Consider the following 15697-nt stretch of genomic DNA (forward strand, 5'->3'; position numbering starts at 1 on the left):
AGAGATGAGAATATACATATAAGGTTTACAGGATCTACTCCCCTAGGCGATGTGGGATGTTACAATCCACCCCCCTTAAAGCAATTACACCCCTAAAGACTTTGCACCAGCACCCAGCTCATTTATCCACTTAAGTGAACAATAATAGATCTCAGTGAACAGTAATAAGCAAAAGCATCTCCACCCTTAAAAGAATAGCCTAGTCCATTTTATTAAAATATTATTATATTTTATTATAAAATAATAAAAATAATATTTTTATTTTTTATTTCTGAATTTATAAAAAAATAAATAATATTTTTATTTTCTCCTTCCCATCACCGCCATTACCGTCGAACAAAAGCGAGCCCATCATCCAGTACTCAATATTATGTTGCCTCTTAAGCCCGAAGTTCTTTGGCCACGAAGGCCAAGTCTGGGTGGTGATATGAGTCTAGTCGGTGCTCCGGCGATTCATAATTCTGACGTTGAAGCGACGTGGGAGATCGTACATGTAGACTTTGAGAGGTGGGGAGGTGGTGGCACAGAGGGACCGGACAACCGGCGGCGACGATGAGGGGAAAAGCGGGAAGAAGTAGGATCAAATGTCGACGGTGCCGATGAAGATTGAGTAGGTAAGGAGGAGTAGGAAGGCGAAGACGGTTTTTTCGTACATTTTGTGAGATCTGGCATTGGGCAACCTCGCACAGGAAAAAAAAAAGGTGGTTGATGTCACGCTGGCATCAAATAGGCCGGTCCCAAGGTCAGTAAAAAAAGGGCTGGTCTGAAGACTGGCACGGGCTGGGTGCCAGGCAAGTTTGTGGGCTTGAGTGAATTGACAGAGTCCCAGCCTAGTTTTTTTACTGTGTGCTAGGCTATTCCACCTCCGGTGGAAATGCTCTTAGGGCCCCAACATCCTCGTTGGAACACATCCAGTCAGGGATTGGCTTTGATACCAAATTGTCACATCCCAGGCCCCGCCACTGCCATAGCACGATATTGTCCGCTTTGGGCCTCGACCACGCCCTCACAGTTTTGTTTCTGGGAACTCTCGCTCAAACTCACTTAACTTCAGAGTTCCTACGAAACCCAAAGCCAGTAAGCTCTCAAAAGGCCTCGTGCTAAGTAGAGATGAGAATATACATATAAGGCTTGCAGGATCTTCACCCTTGAGCGATGTGGGATGTTACAATCAAGCTTTCCTTTTCCACAATTCTTGCATCACCAGTGCTGCATAATTCATGTACTATTTGAATTTCTCTTCTTGACATACTTGCCGCATAATTCATATACTATTTGACCAATAATATCAAACACTAATGCATGAATAATCAGAAAATACACTTATCCATCTCTTCACTAAATTTTGGATCTGCTTTCCCAAATTTTATTATTATTGGGCTATTAATCTATTAATTTTACCCTTTTGTTCTTAATAAAATTGTAATCTTTCTACAATATCTAAACCAATAATAATAAAATGTTTGTTTCCCAAAATCTCCATCAAAACATGTGGACGAGGAAGCCTTCATACACAAATCCAAGACCCTACTACCACTTCTTAGCTTACAAACATGGCTGCAACGGCCAAAAATCCCTCAAAGTCCGCCCCGTACAAAGGAAGAAGCTTTCGGGTTCACGAAATAAAGAAACCCAGAAGTAGTTTCTGTAATGGGTTCAAAGGTATGCTTTATATTTTCTTGATTTGCTCTTGGGTTTCGTGTTCGAATCATACAGTTTTGTATAGCTACATACCTCTGTAATGTGCCTTAGGAAAATCTAATTTTAAGAGTATATTAGTACTTTTATATTAACTTTTGGTTATAATTATCATAAACTCAAAAATGTGGCTATAATTCTATGAGGTCCAAATTTTGGTTACTTTTCCAAATTTTCCCTTTTAGACCCTCAAAAGAGTGGACTGCCGTGACAAAACCACCAGATGGTCCCTAATTTTTTTTTAAATCTATGGTGTAGGTGTCATATGATGACATCTAAATTTTATTTTAACTAGTTTTATAAAATTGGTTAGATTTTTTTTTAAAAAATAATTCAATTAAACTATTGATTAAAGATGCATAAATTAAGAAATTTAATTAAAATTGAAAAATAAGAAAATTGAGCTAAATCAAACAGCAGTTTGTTGTAGGCCTATTTAACTAAACAATTATAGGGCAAAGAAATAGGGGGTGTGGTGGCAAGAAAGAGAAGGGAGAGTTGATGTAATTCTAAGGTATGTTTGATCTCACCCCATTGTGCCTTTATTTACAGTAGTAGGAAAGGTAAATTATTTACCCTAATAAAATTACAACTCTAATAGAATAATATCTAAAGATAAGATATGGCAGAATCCTACAAGGACATCCTATGATTTAATAGAATTTACATGATCATATTCCTAAACAATTAGGATTGCAACACTCCCTCTTGAGTGTGTAAATACTCATCGTATCAGGCCTCCAGCGATGAAGTAGATCAGTTGATGAAGTTGTCGGCACAACATGTGAATGTCAGTCTCAAATTAACGAAATTGTGCATTGGTAGTAAAAACTCACAAATTCTTGCTACGATAAAACTCAATATGAGATAAAAACTCATAGACTAAGGAGAAACGTGAGAAGTATACATAATGTGTAACATCCCACATCGCCTAGGGGAGTGGATCTTGTAAGCCTTATATGTATATTCTCATCTCTACCTAGCACAAGGCCTTTTGGGAGCTCGCTGGCTTCAAGTTCCATCAAAACTCCGAAATTAAGCAAGTTCGTGCGAGAGTAATTCCATGATGGGTGACCCACTGGGAAGTTCTCGTGTGAGTTCCCAAAAATAAAACCGTGAGGGCGTGGTCGGGGCCCAAAGCGGACAATATCGTGCTTCGATAAAGTCGAGCTTGGGATGTGGTGTGGGCCCGGGCCGGGATGTGACAATTTATTGTGATGACCCGTCTTTAATTTTATGTTTTTACAAATTTTAAAAGCGTGATTTTATGAAAATACCCTTATAGGCGAGGGTCTTGACTTTCGTTGATTAACGTATAGTGAGGTGCATGAATTAATCCTTTAGCATTTTCTTGAAGTACTCGACATTACGGACTCGTAGGCGCAAGTAGAAGAAGATTTGGGGTTATGATTAAAGTTTTACGGAACTGTAAACTCGAGAAATACTTTTGTTGTAGTCATTATTTATATATTTTTATAATGTTTATATTTAATTATCATTTAGTTATTTTTAAAGTTGAAGAAAAAGAGAAAGAAGAAGTGGGGAACAGGAGAAGAGAAGAAATAAGGGCTACTGCCCAATCAGAATGAATAGGGAGAGTGACTAACCAGACGAATGAGGTGATGAGATAGCCAATCGGGAGGATGGAAGAGAGGGCCAAGGATAGAACGAAGAGCAGGGGATCAGGAACCCTTTCTCCTTGACCCGTTTCGGACCACGACCCGCATGTAGACCCAGCGACTCCAATCCAAGTTCTAAGGTCCTCTAGCAATTTTTTAGGCGAAATTCACCGAGCTTTCACTTGGGAACTTTTTCACGACCTCTCCCTTCCTATTTCTACCAAAAACCTGAGTCAATTGGGGCTCCAATTCGTAGAAAACGAACCGGGAACCCAATGGGTGCACGACGGGGAATCCGCCATTCCTACCACCATTTTCTTTGATTACCACCACAGTTAGCCTTCCCTTGGACCCAGGAATAAGACCCAACCGGTGGTTGGGGCAATGAAGCTTCGGAGACGACGAATCGATAACCACCATTTCTAGGGTTCCGGCTGGTTTGAGAAAAATTGGAGCTTTTCCCGTCTAAATTAGACTTGGTCGTAGGTATAAAGTTTACTCTACTCATTGAGATCTTTATTCTTATAAATTTTGGTAATTTTTGTAAATAGTTGAATTTTCCGGCGAGTCGAGGTAGCCGACCGCCACCCATGGCGACGCATGGCCAGGGGGTTGTCAATGTTATTCTTAGGCTAAATTAGATGCCTTGAGCTTAGTTTTGGTAATTGTATGACATAGGTTGATTGTTGGAACCTAAATTCTCTACATTACGTTAATATGTCATTATATGAATCGACGATCTAGCCGTTGGATCGTCACCAAACTTTAATATGTTATAGTACGTAATATTTGAGGACCATAGGAACTTACAGATTATGAATCCGATATATGGATCTTCTCAAATTGGATTTGTAAGTTCATAAAATAAAATGTTAACCGCCACTTGGTTTTGGCGATTGGCGGAAATCCGACTGTGGGATCGTAATGGAACTTTAGGATGTTCTTCTAGAAGTATAATGTGGATCTTTGGAAGTAAGGGATCGAAAATCTGTGATGCGGATCTTCCAAATTGAACTGCATAGGGATGTGTGTTATGTAAGTTACATATTTTATTGATAAGAATTCTGAGTTGTGATTTGATAATTGTTCTAGGGTTGTGCTAGGGAGTTGTAGCGTGAACTCTAAGTGAGTGGGCTTTTGTTTTCAGTATATATATGTATGCTTGGTATTTTTCCCAGAAAATGCGTTTAAATGGAGTTATGTTTTGAAATGCCATGCCTCATGATTTATACTTAGATTATGAGTTAGTATAGTATGCATATTGTTATTTGACGCTGTGGATGCTCAGGTAAGTACCAGGTGAGTTATAGATTGTTAATGTGAGTTGATAAGTATGTTGAGATGAATTGAGAGCTCATAAACTAGCACCCCGGTGTTAGTGCTCCCGGCCGTGGCCAGGGCATAGACCTTCACGTGATGTTCACCTCCCGCACTGTACGCTCACCTTAGATCCAAGTTAGGTGCACATGTCTGTCGTACAGATCACTATAGGTGGTTCCGACTCGTAGGTGACCCGCAATTATTCGCACAGTCTTCACGTGATCGTAGCACTTGAGTGTATTTATTTACACCCAGTCCTGTCGTACAGGCCACTATAGGTGGTTCCGACTCGTGTGCAGGTATACTTGATGAGTTATGGGTTCAGCCATACAGTCCACAATAGGTAGATCCGGCTAACATATTACTTTCATTGATTTACTTCACATGATTTACGCATTATTGATACTGAGATATTTTATATGGCATATATGTGGATTTTGCTAATTCAAGTATGGTTTCTATATATATATATATATTCTATTTTCTGGGAAATTATACAGGTTTTACGGCGAGGGGTTCTACCTTTAATAATTGAAATGGTTTTTGAAAAGCTTTGTTTTTGCCCACTCACACTTTCTATCTTGTGCCCCTCCAGGTTTAATTTGCTAAAAGTTCATATCGACGAGGATTCTTGGCAAATCTCAGGATAGGTGGTTACTTCTGGGGGTATAATCCTTATCCACTCCACTATACTTACTCTTTCAAGGTCTATATGTGGGCTCAATGATGTGTCTTGCCAAAAGAATCACAACAAAGGAGATGTCCGGTCTAGTGCACTGAGCCAAGTACAATAAAGCACCAATTGTATTTAGGTATGGAACTTCAAGCTCTAAAACCTCTTCCACATCCTCCTGAGGGCGGAAATGTTCTCGTTTAACATTTAGTGTCCAAACGGCCATAGAAATACTCGAAGACTTCGCTTTATCCTCATTAAAACAAGGTGTTGATGCACAAAACCAAAAGGGTCTTGGAATAACGTAAATCCGACCGTGAATCTACATGAAAGTAAATAACACAAGATGTATCGTGGTTCACCCCAAGGTTTGGGCTACGTCCACACTGATATAGTATTTCTCTGAGAGGGAGAAAGAGAGCCTCTGTAATGAGAGTGAGGCTATTCTCTGAATATGAGAGGTTTGAGGGTTGTAAGGGTGAGGAGGACCTTGTATAGAATAAGGGCTCCTCACTTATTACATATTTGCCCCTCCATTTATTACATAATTACACTTGAGTCCCCCGAGTATTTATACGAGGTCTAAATACAGAGGCCCTAAGTATGGTACAAACACAACGCAACACTTTTTAGTGTAGTTCGACTGATGTACTAGGATTCTATCCGAACAATACTTGATCTTCAAGCCTAGATATATAGTATCAAGTTTTCCCAAGATCTTTCATCTCAAATTCCAATTTTAAGTGTGCGGCAGTTTTCTCAAGCTCTTCGGGAGTCTCAATAAGATTCATAACATCAACATAAGCTGCAACAATCCCAAATCCAAAATATGACTTCTTGATCAACACACATTGGCATAGTTCATTATTCACATAACCCTAACTTATATATTCACTCACACAATTATATAACATTCGACCAGATTATTTCAATATGTATAGTGATCTCCTCAGTCGAATCGAAAGGGTGTTAAGTGGTCTAGAACTATTTGATCTAGTGAATGTAAGTCATTCTGGAACTTTCATGTAGATTTCTATATCAAGATCCCCATAGAGATACGCGATTACCACGTCTATGAGTTACATATTTAGTTTTTCGGAAACTACCAAACTGATAAAGTAAGAACGTTATAACGTCCATTATGGGAGAATACGTCTCCTTATAATTAATCACAAGGCATTGAGAGAAGTATTGCGCTACAAGGTGTACCTTATGTTGCACTATTTCATTATTCTCATTATGCTTCCTTACGAAAACCCACTCGTAGCAAACGAGCTTTACATGTGTAGGTGTATGAGCTACGGGTCAAAATTTCGCAAGTGAATCGAGGTCAACTTAGATTGCTTGTTTCCAGTTTGGATAATCTGTTCTACGTCGACACTCAATAACGAAATGTGGTTCAATGTCATCGCTTAGTATGATATCAAGCTACTATGTATGCAAAGACATCGTCGACTATCATCTCAGTCTAATTCCAAAGCTCATCCAAATTTTCATAATTGACCGAAATCTCATGATTCTCGGAAGGTGGATTCATCTCGTTCAAGACATTTTCGTAATCTATAATAACCTAATGCATTGGAATGGTTGAGTAGACAATGGTTGGATGCACACTAGGTTCACTAGTTTATGATGTTTTCCTCCTCTGGGTTGTGAATCTTTTGAGCCAAGAGGTCTACTACGCTTCTAGGTAAAAACAAATGATTGGTTAGCCGTCAATGTACCAGGCCGCGAGCTAGGTGCGGCCGATCCTCTTTTGAGGACAACTCATCCTTCTAGGGCGAAATTATGTCATACGTTTGGTACGCCGATCCTTGAAGGTGCATTCACAACAAATATATGTGATCTCATCACTTTTGCTAGATCGGTAAAAGCATTCAGCATGCTTTGAACAATACTCTATATACCTAGAATACGCATTTCAGTTTCAGATTGGGCAGTGCAGAGATCTAAATAAGACATAATGGTGGTAATCCACGACAATTCGTGGTGCTCTTCTAGAATTTTAGCATTCTTATCTCTATCTAATGATAGAAAAATTGTTTCATCAAAGTGACAATCCGCAAAACATGTGGTAAAGTGATTGCCTATCAAGGGCTCTAAGTAGCTAATAACTGGCATAAATTCATATTTTTCTCTAATGACCCATTTTGGTATGTAGTGGTGGCTATATTGGTACATAGACTGCACACCAAACACACTAAGTGCAAAATGTCAGGCTCGTACCCAATAACTAACTGTAGCGGTGAATGAGATTGGGTAGTAGTGGTCCTCAAGCGGACCAATATGGTTACATGCAATATTGCATAGCCCCAGGCAAACAGCTTGGTTCACATAACCAAGGTCCGAGCTATCACTAGAAAGAGCTTTATAAAAACTTATCCCATGCCGTTTTGGTATGAACATGGGGTACTAGATGTTCAACTTCAACCCCAACAGTGCAATAATCATCGAAAGACTGCGATGTAATCTTTCCAGCATTATCCAATCAAATGGACTTAATTGAATAATTATGGTGGTGAGCCATAAGCTTAATTATTTGAGTTAGGAGTTTCACAGAGGCAAAATTGCGCGTAGACAATAAATAGACATAAGACCAACATGTCGATGCATCAACGAACACCATAAAGCATCTGAATGGTCCGAATGTTGGTTGAATAGGTCCACAAATATCCTATTGAATCTTCTGAACAAACTTAGAGGGTCGTGAATAATCTTTGTAGTTAAGGGTTGAGGATTTAACTTCCCCAAGATACATGCTTTGCAAGACAAGTTTCCAGGATAAGGCATTCTAGGATTTGAAGAAGTACTTGACGTTACCTCTCTTACTATCCAAGCTAGAGGTAGAGGAGAATTTGTACATCTATATAGTTGTATTCAAAGTAGCAGTGTTCTTTGTCCTCATATGAGAAGAGTTTGGGGCTCAACTGGCTGTATTCTACACTTCTAAAGCTCTCCTCGATGTTGACCTATTTACCAAATTATTGCCTAAGAGCTCATTTCCAAAGCACGTTAGAGGTATTGGGTGTTGGATAAATAGGGTCTAATTGCTATATTAATTCACATAGAAAATTAATAAATAATTCATGCAATTATATATTAAAATTAATGCATACACATGAGTAACCAATGTTAAATGAACATGATATAATGGATTAGAAAAACCTAAAAATTCAGTCGAGACAAGTGTTAAACACTCTGTTCTTAAGACAAGTTTACGCCCCACTACGATGCTCATGATTGATCGGCGCTTGTCTCTCAAGATACAATGACCACATCCTTCTAATAATAGCACTCCAAATCACAAGGCTCCATGAACCATGATTGTGTTGAAAAACTCTCTTATATGGACTTAATGAGACTCTCTAATATTCAATGCACTTTATGTATGATTTTGTAAAACAAAGAAAAGTTATTTATGATTATAGGGGGGCTTCCCTATTTATAGAAGTAGAGATACCTCTTTGGAAAACATGTGACTATTCATGAAGAATCAAAAATTGCAACTCTTCATTTGAATAAACACATCTATATACCAAAAGCCTCCACTTCTAATTTCCATTCAATTAATAAATTTAATATAATAATAGTAATAATAATAATAATAATAATAATCCAACAATGGGTTACGCAGACTTTCAGAGCTAACGTAAGGCATCTTGTCGTTGTCGATGTTCAAGGAAGCGTCCAATCATGAGCTAGTTAAAGGGAGGCATCTCGAAGATGCCAACACTTTGGCATGTGTACTCATTTTGCCTCTGTTAAGTTTTTTATCCCACTGGCTTTTGCTTAAAAAGGTTTTTAATGAGGCACCAGTTCTGGTCTTCCGACCAAACAGTAACAGTCATCCGTCACTTGAGCCATGCCTAAAGTCATGGAAGTCCTCTTAAGGAGTTTTGCCGTTCTGTCCACGACGATTACCCATTTTTCTGGGTCATCCATATAAATAGCATACATTTTAATTTTAAGAGAGACAAAGACAAGACATTGACATGGAGTCCCTGTGATTACCAAATTGAGCAATTTGTGAACGTCCAAAGGAGAGTGTTACAGGAAATTTTATGTCCGTCCTCCAATTGATGTAGCTGTTGTAACCACTAGGCTATTAATTCCTCAAATAACTATTCATTTCTCAAGTAAATATTATAATTCATTGTGTGGCTTAGTTGAACTCCCTTCCCATAGTATAAAAATATCGATAAAAAAAAAGGTAAATGTTATAACCATTAAGCCATTGATTCATTAAATGAATTGTTCATTCATTCCTCAATTGATTGTGACACTTGATTCTCTTAATTAAATTAGTCACATGGCTACGTCACCCTCTCGTGTCAGCCAAAATGCCTCGATTGGGGTCGGGGTGTGTCATGGGCTGACCATACAACCCACGAAATTGGGTCTTAAAATCTGGGTTCTAATTTACAAAGCTAAAACAATGGGCTCCTCATTGGGCTAGGACCAATTGGCCTAAAACATATTATGGCCCGCAGGAAAATTATGAAGAAAAACACCGGATTTTGGGTGTTCTTGGCAGAAAACTTCCCGGTTCCAATTCGGGGTCATAACTCAATCCAAAACCTGCATTCAAAAGCCAAAATGAAGAACAAGGAGTAAGGATTCGAGCCTTACCAAGATGGAGTGGCGTTGTCGTCGATATCGGTCGAAAAAAATCCCTAAAACTCACGGTCACTCGTCGGAAATTTTAAGAAATGTATTTTCCCCAAGGATTCTGCATCCACACCATTCCAAAATGTCTCAAGACACCCTTATCTAACCTAACAAAATTTTATAGCAGTCTAAGGTGCTTACCTTAGTCGATTCGAGATCTCGCCAGAGTTACCACACGGAGACTACACAATATTAAAGGGTGAGGAAAGGTGAGTATGGGATGTGAGGGAGAAAAGGAGAAGTCTTGATAGTTGCAGTGTGTGCAAGTATGTATGTATGTGTTGTGTCAGGGACGAGAGCACCATTTAATTTCGCGAGCGAGAAAATAATTTAAAACTATATAAGTATATCCACATCACCAAGTCGACGAGGGCATAATCGTCATTTTCACACATTCAGGGAGAAAATATATATTTATTCAGGACGGGTCGTCACGGTTTTGCTGTTCTGCCCACGACGATTGCCCATTTTTCTGGGTCATCCATATAAATAACATACATTTTATTTTTGAGAGAGACAAAGACGAGACATTGACATGGAGTTCATGTGATTACCTAACTGAGCAATTTGTGAACGTCCAAAGGAGAGGGTTACAAGAAATTTTATGTTCGTCCTCCAATTGATGTAGCTGTTGTAACCACTAGGCTATTAATTCCTCAAATAACTATTCATTTCTCAAGTAAATGTTATAATCAATTATGTGGCTTAACCGAACTTCTCATCCTCATAGTATAAAAATATCGATATACTAAAAAAAAAAGTAAATGTTATAACCATTAAGCCATTGATTCTTTAAATGAATTGCTCATTCATTCCTCAATTGATTGTGACACTTGATTCTCTTAATTAAATTAGTCACATCAGTATATAAAAATGACCATGCCTCACATTAAAACGTACTTAAAAAATAAAAATAAAATTTCAAATAGAATTCTCTTATTTCTCTCTCAAATTATTTTCTCGATCATTTTTTTTTCTTTTTATTTGTTCAATAATCAATATTAAAGGCTTCCCAACCAGATCGCATCTTCAAGTCTGTAGATAACATAATTAAATTATTTTAATTTCCGAAAAGACAGATTCCCATTTGGTTTGGCTTCCTCCTACCCGGCGATTCCATTTATTTCTACAATTAATCATTAATTTAATAAAATCTCAGATGGCGTTGAAACTCGCCAAGCCATACAGATACAGTCGCCACCCTTTTTCTCTTCCCGGTACAATTGACCTTACTTCCCGCTCCAGTTGATTTATCATTTGGTTGTTCTCGTTTCTGACTCCAGAAAGAAACTCCGTTCGAAACGTTTCAGAGCTCAGCGCGGTCCCGTTTTGTTTCCGAATTAGAAAGAGGAAGAAGAGCACAGAAGCAGCAGCAATGGCGCCCAAGAAGCGGCAGCTGCCAGGCGTCGACGAGAAACTGCAGAACCTTCTGGATGCAAACATGGATGAAGCTCCCGCCAGACGGCGCGCTCGTGAGGCCTTCAAGGAAATTCAGCTTGGGATTGACCACATTCTGTTCAAGGTATTTTGTTTGGCTGTTTTTCTGTCTGTTTACTTGTGGTATTGGTAAAGTGGACTTTTTATTCATTATTTTTTTTGTGGGGTTGTTTTAGTTAGATTGAGTTGTAGGTGGCCAAGTTGGCTGTTTTTCGCGCAAGTTGTAATTTGTGAGAGTGTAATTGGGTTTTGTAGTGGGTTGGTGATGATTGACACGGAAACTTGTAAATGGGTCAATTAGAATAAGTGGTTGGGAGGAATGGATGAACTATTTTTCAAAGTAAATTTTTTTTTAATTTTTTAATTTTTTTTTACATTGACATTATTATTGCTGCTCCCTGAGTTTGTTTTCGGTTCAGTCTTGCAGTCCACACAAGCACGAACCGCTACTGAAACTGGCTATTTATACTATTTTGCTTTGGTTTTTTTGGTCATGTTTCTTAAATGGTAGTTCGAGTTCAGGATGTTATGTAATTGTTAAGGGGTTGCAGACATTTTTTAATATTAGTAATGTTTATTGTTTTATTTTTTTTGGTTAATTTGCAGACACCGACTGATGGATTGAAAATGGATGAGGTAATAACTCTTTTATGATGGTAATCAACTTACATTGTTATTTCATTCGTACTTATGTCATTTCAAGTTTCTCTGCTTACCTATAATTAAGTTTAAGCGATCATGTAACATGCTAGGATTCGTTATTCATAAGCATTGGGCCCCCGTTTTAGATTTCCGAAGTTTCTGCGGTCTATTTTTCGTTTGAAGATGATCACAGCATATTCTATTGTGTAGTCATATGAGGTGAACTCCAGGGGACTGGAGATCTTCAGCAAGAGTTGGCTTCCAGCGACATCTTGTCCCAAAGCAATAGTGTGTTACTGTCATGGCTACGGAGATACTTGCACTTTTTTCTTTGAAGGCATGTAACCTGTGATGAGAGTATTTGCTGACCAAATTTCTGCGTTTGACATGCTCCTTTGTGGAACATAATCGTTTCATGATATCTGCAGGAATTGCAAGGAAGCTGGCATCAAATGGGTACGGAGTTTTTGCAATGGATTACCCTGGCTTTGGTCTCTCAGAAGGTCTTCATTGCCATATTCCCAACTTTGACAGACTTGTAGATGATGTCATTGAGCATTACTCCAAAGTCAAAGGTACGCTAAATATATATTAACCTTCCTGTTAGAACTTTCTAATTTGAGTCAAGTGAGAAGTATGGGCCTGGAAATCTGAGGGTCAAAAGAACTCTAATGGGGTGTTTGGATGACGGATTTCCAAGTACCAAGTGATGTCAAAAACCAAATTCAGGGAAAGTTTTACTCATGACGTAATGTAGCTCTTCTCAGCTACTTATTCTTTTGTACTTTGCATCTGAAATAGAGAATTAAACTCCTTGGTTGCAGGGCCGGCCCTGAGGGAGTGCAGGTGGTGCACACCACCAGGCCCTAATTTTGAAAGGCCCCCGAGTGTATACATACTATATATAAATATGCGAATATATTATTATAAAAAATAAATAAATAACCCAAAAAATTCAAAACTAGGTGCTCTTTGATGCAGGAAATGCATATCCACCTACCACATGATCATATGTTTTTATAATTTATGTGCTGAAACTATTTTATAGGAAAAACTAAAAATATAATTTGTAACTTCTTTTCATGGTTCATACTCATAGTGAGAGTTTCAGTTAAAATTTCGCACAAGGCCCTCGAAATTTCAGGGCTGGCCATGCTTGGCTGATGGTAGATCTTTTTATTTATTTTTATTTCCCATGGAACAATCAAGTGATAGACTAAAGGATACGTCTGGGTCTGTCTGTTCATTGAACAAGAAAATAGACAAAACGCCATCTTCATTTCAATTGTTAATATTTACAAACTTTGGTTTGGAGCGCAGAGCAGCCTGAGTTCCGTACACTCCCGACCTTTCTCTTTGGACAGTCCTTGGGTGGAGCTGTAGCACTGAAGGCTCACCTAAAACAACCTAGTGCATGGAATGGCGCAATACTAGTTGCACCAATGTGCAAGGTAAATTCCATAAGATTGTGTTAAGCATTAGGAAGAAGGTTTTTCCTTAATTTTCACCTTCATTCACTTAAAAGGTGTAAATTTATTTTTTTATTTTTATTTTATGTAGATTGCAGATGACATGGTTCCACCATGGCTACTAACACAAATCCTGATTGGGGTGGCCAAGTTCCTTCCAAAGCAAAAATTGGTTCCACAAAAGAATCTGGCTGAGGCAGCATTTAGAGACTTGAAGAAAAGAGAAATGGTTAGTCACTTAGTCTCTTTTCTTTGATGAATAGCTTCAAGTAGTGAAAACATGGAGGGTCTTATGTTCATAAGATGGGTGGTAATGCTATTTTACTAGCTTTCTCAAGTTGTTCTAATCAGTTATCTATGCCATGATTTGATGCATCATTTCTTTTTTAATCTTCTTGCAGAAGTTGTGGCTGATAATTTGTTCGTTTTCCTGAATGCAGACAGCCTATAATGTTATTGCTTACAAGGATAAACCACGCCTGGAAACTGCTCTAGAAATGCTCCGAACTACTGAAGAGATAGAACACCAATTGGAAGAAGTATGCCAATCCATGACTCCTTTTTTATTACAGTTAATTTCTAAACCAATTGAACCACCATTTTAGTTTTCTTTGATTGCATCAAGTTCTATTCAGTATGTTCAGTGTGAACCTTTTCCCTTAATATGTAACGCCTGTTGCTTCATATTCCCTAATCTCTTCTTTGTTCTTTCTGGTGGTTAACAGTTCCCGTGTCTACATAACTAGGTGGTAATTCTTATTAAGCTTAATCCACAGATGTCATCTGAAGTAACTTTAACCCATTACAGTTTGACTGGATTACAAATCCAAAAAAGAAATAAATGCAACTTTAATATTTACATATATAACCTACTGCTCTTTTAGATTATGATTCTTGATATGAAGTAGCAGTAGCACAGGACAATTACACCACATTTCCATGGACTGTCGATGATGTGTTTTCCTAGAAACCATTTTTCTGTATCCAGTTTGACATGACCCTATTTGGTTTAGCTTCTGCTTATTGAGGTTCAGGTTGGGCTTCATTTCTTTTAGACCAATGAAGATCAGTGGTATTGCACTCAGAACCAACCTGAGTCTTGCTTGCAGACCCCTATTTGACTCTAGAACCAAGATGTACTAATTAGGACCTTCACAGCCAGTAAACCTATGTTAGGTATCTTTCTGTCAATAAAGCCCTGTACATCTTTCTGAAATTTCCACTAGATTCAATATATGTTAGTTAAACGCAAAACTGTCCGAAAAGTTTGTAAAATTGTTGAAACAGAATCTAGTAGGTTGTGGTAGTTTCTTATTCTTTTGGGACAGTGCAGGGGACTGGACAACCGGTGTTAGTTGGCTCTGTCTTTTCAACAAATACACGATTTTGTTTCAAATTTTAGATATTATATTTAACGGTTTACCCAAAAAGTTCAGTGTATTTCAGTATAATTTAGCAGCAGTAGCATATAAATTCTAAATTTATTAGGTCACTGCTAATAAATTTCATTACAGGTCTCTCTTCCATTATTAATCCTGCATGGAGAGGCTGACATTGTAACTGATCCAGCTGTAAGTAAGGCCCTGCAGGAAAAGGCAAGCAGTTCCGACAAGAAGCTCATCCTTTACATGGATGCATATCATTCCCTTTTGGAGGGTGAGCCAGATGAAATGATAATTCGAGTTCTTAGTGACATCATTTCGTGGCTTAATGAACACAGCGAAAAACTAATAGGCAGCTAAGGGAAGGGGAAGAATAAGAAGCACTGGAAGAGTGTCTATTGTGAATGTAATGATTTTTTGCCGAACAACATTGGATTATTGTATTATTTATGGAAACAATTCAAATAAATTATGTCTATTTCTCCACTTTCCTAAGGGAGCCTGGAGCTTTTCTAATTTTTTCCCTCTTGCTTGGTGAATAAAATTTTAAGTTTTTTTAGTAGTTAATAAGATTATAGTTAGTTAAATACTTAAATTACTGTTGTATTTAATTAGTATTTATTTGATTAAAACTGGAATATTATTTTATCAGAACCTGTATTGGATTGTAGCCTTGAGGAATGAAGGATCAGTTCCTCTTTGCTAGAGAGTGAACGTTATCCATCCATTTGAAAAAAATATATGAATTGTCATTTTCTTCTGTTGTTTGGACCACTGAGAAAGCTACAA

The 15697-nt window shown here is 38.0% G+C and overlaps 1 protein-coding gene across 4 annotated transcripts; it reads left to right on the forward strand.

Moving 5' to 3' along the window:
- The first annotated feature begins 10857 nt into the window (after positions 1–10857).
- Positions 10858–15470, forward strand: LOC103444132 (caffeoylshikimate esterase). Of its 4 annotated transcripts, none has more exons than XM_029108542.2 (9): positions 10858–11195; positions 11289–11500; positions 12022–12051; positions 12268–12394; positions 12486–12632; positions 13378–13508; positions 13618–13755; positions 13967–14097; positions 15041–15470. In XM_029108542.2, exons 1-9 carry the CDS (start codon positions 11138–11140, stop codon positions 15057–15059), a joined length of 993 nt encoding a protein of 330 aa, XP_028964375.2. In that variant the 5' UTR covers positions 10858–11137; the 3' UTR covers positions 15060–15470. The 4 variants fall into 4 exon arrangements, with proteins under 4 accessions (XP_028964375.2, XP_070660944.1, XP_008381270.3 ...); XM_070804843.1 differs by having other exon boundaries at positions 15116–15470; XM_008383048.4 differs by having other exon boundaries at positions 13967–14065.
- The last annotated feature ends 227 nt before the right edge of the window (positions 15471–15697 follow it).

This window comes from Malus domestica, chromosome 09 (genome assembly GCF_042453785.1).
Source record: "Malus domestica chromosome 09, GDT2T_hap1".
Classification (NCBI taxonomy): Eukaryota; Viridiplantae; Streptophyta; class Magnoliopsida; order Rosales; family Rosaceae; genus Malus; species Malus domestica.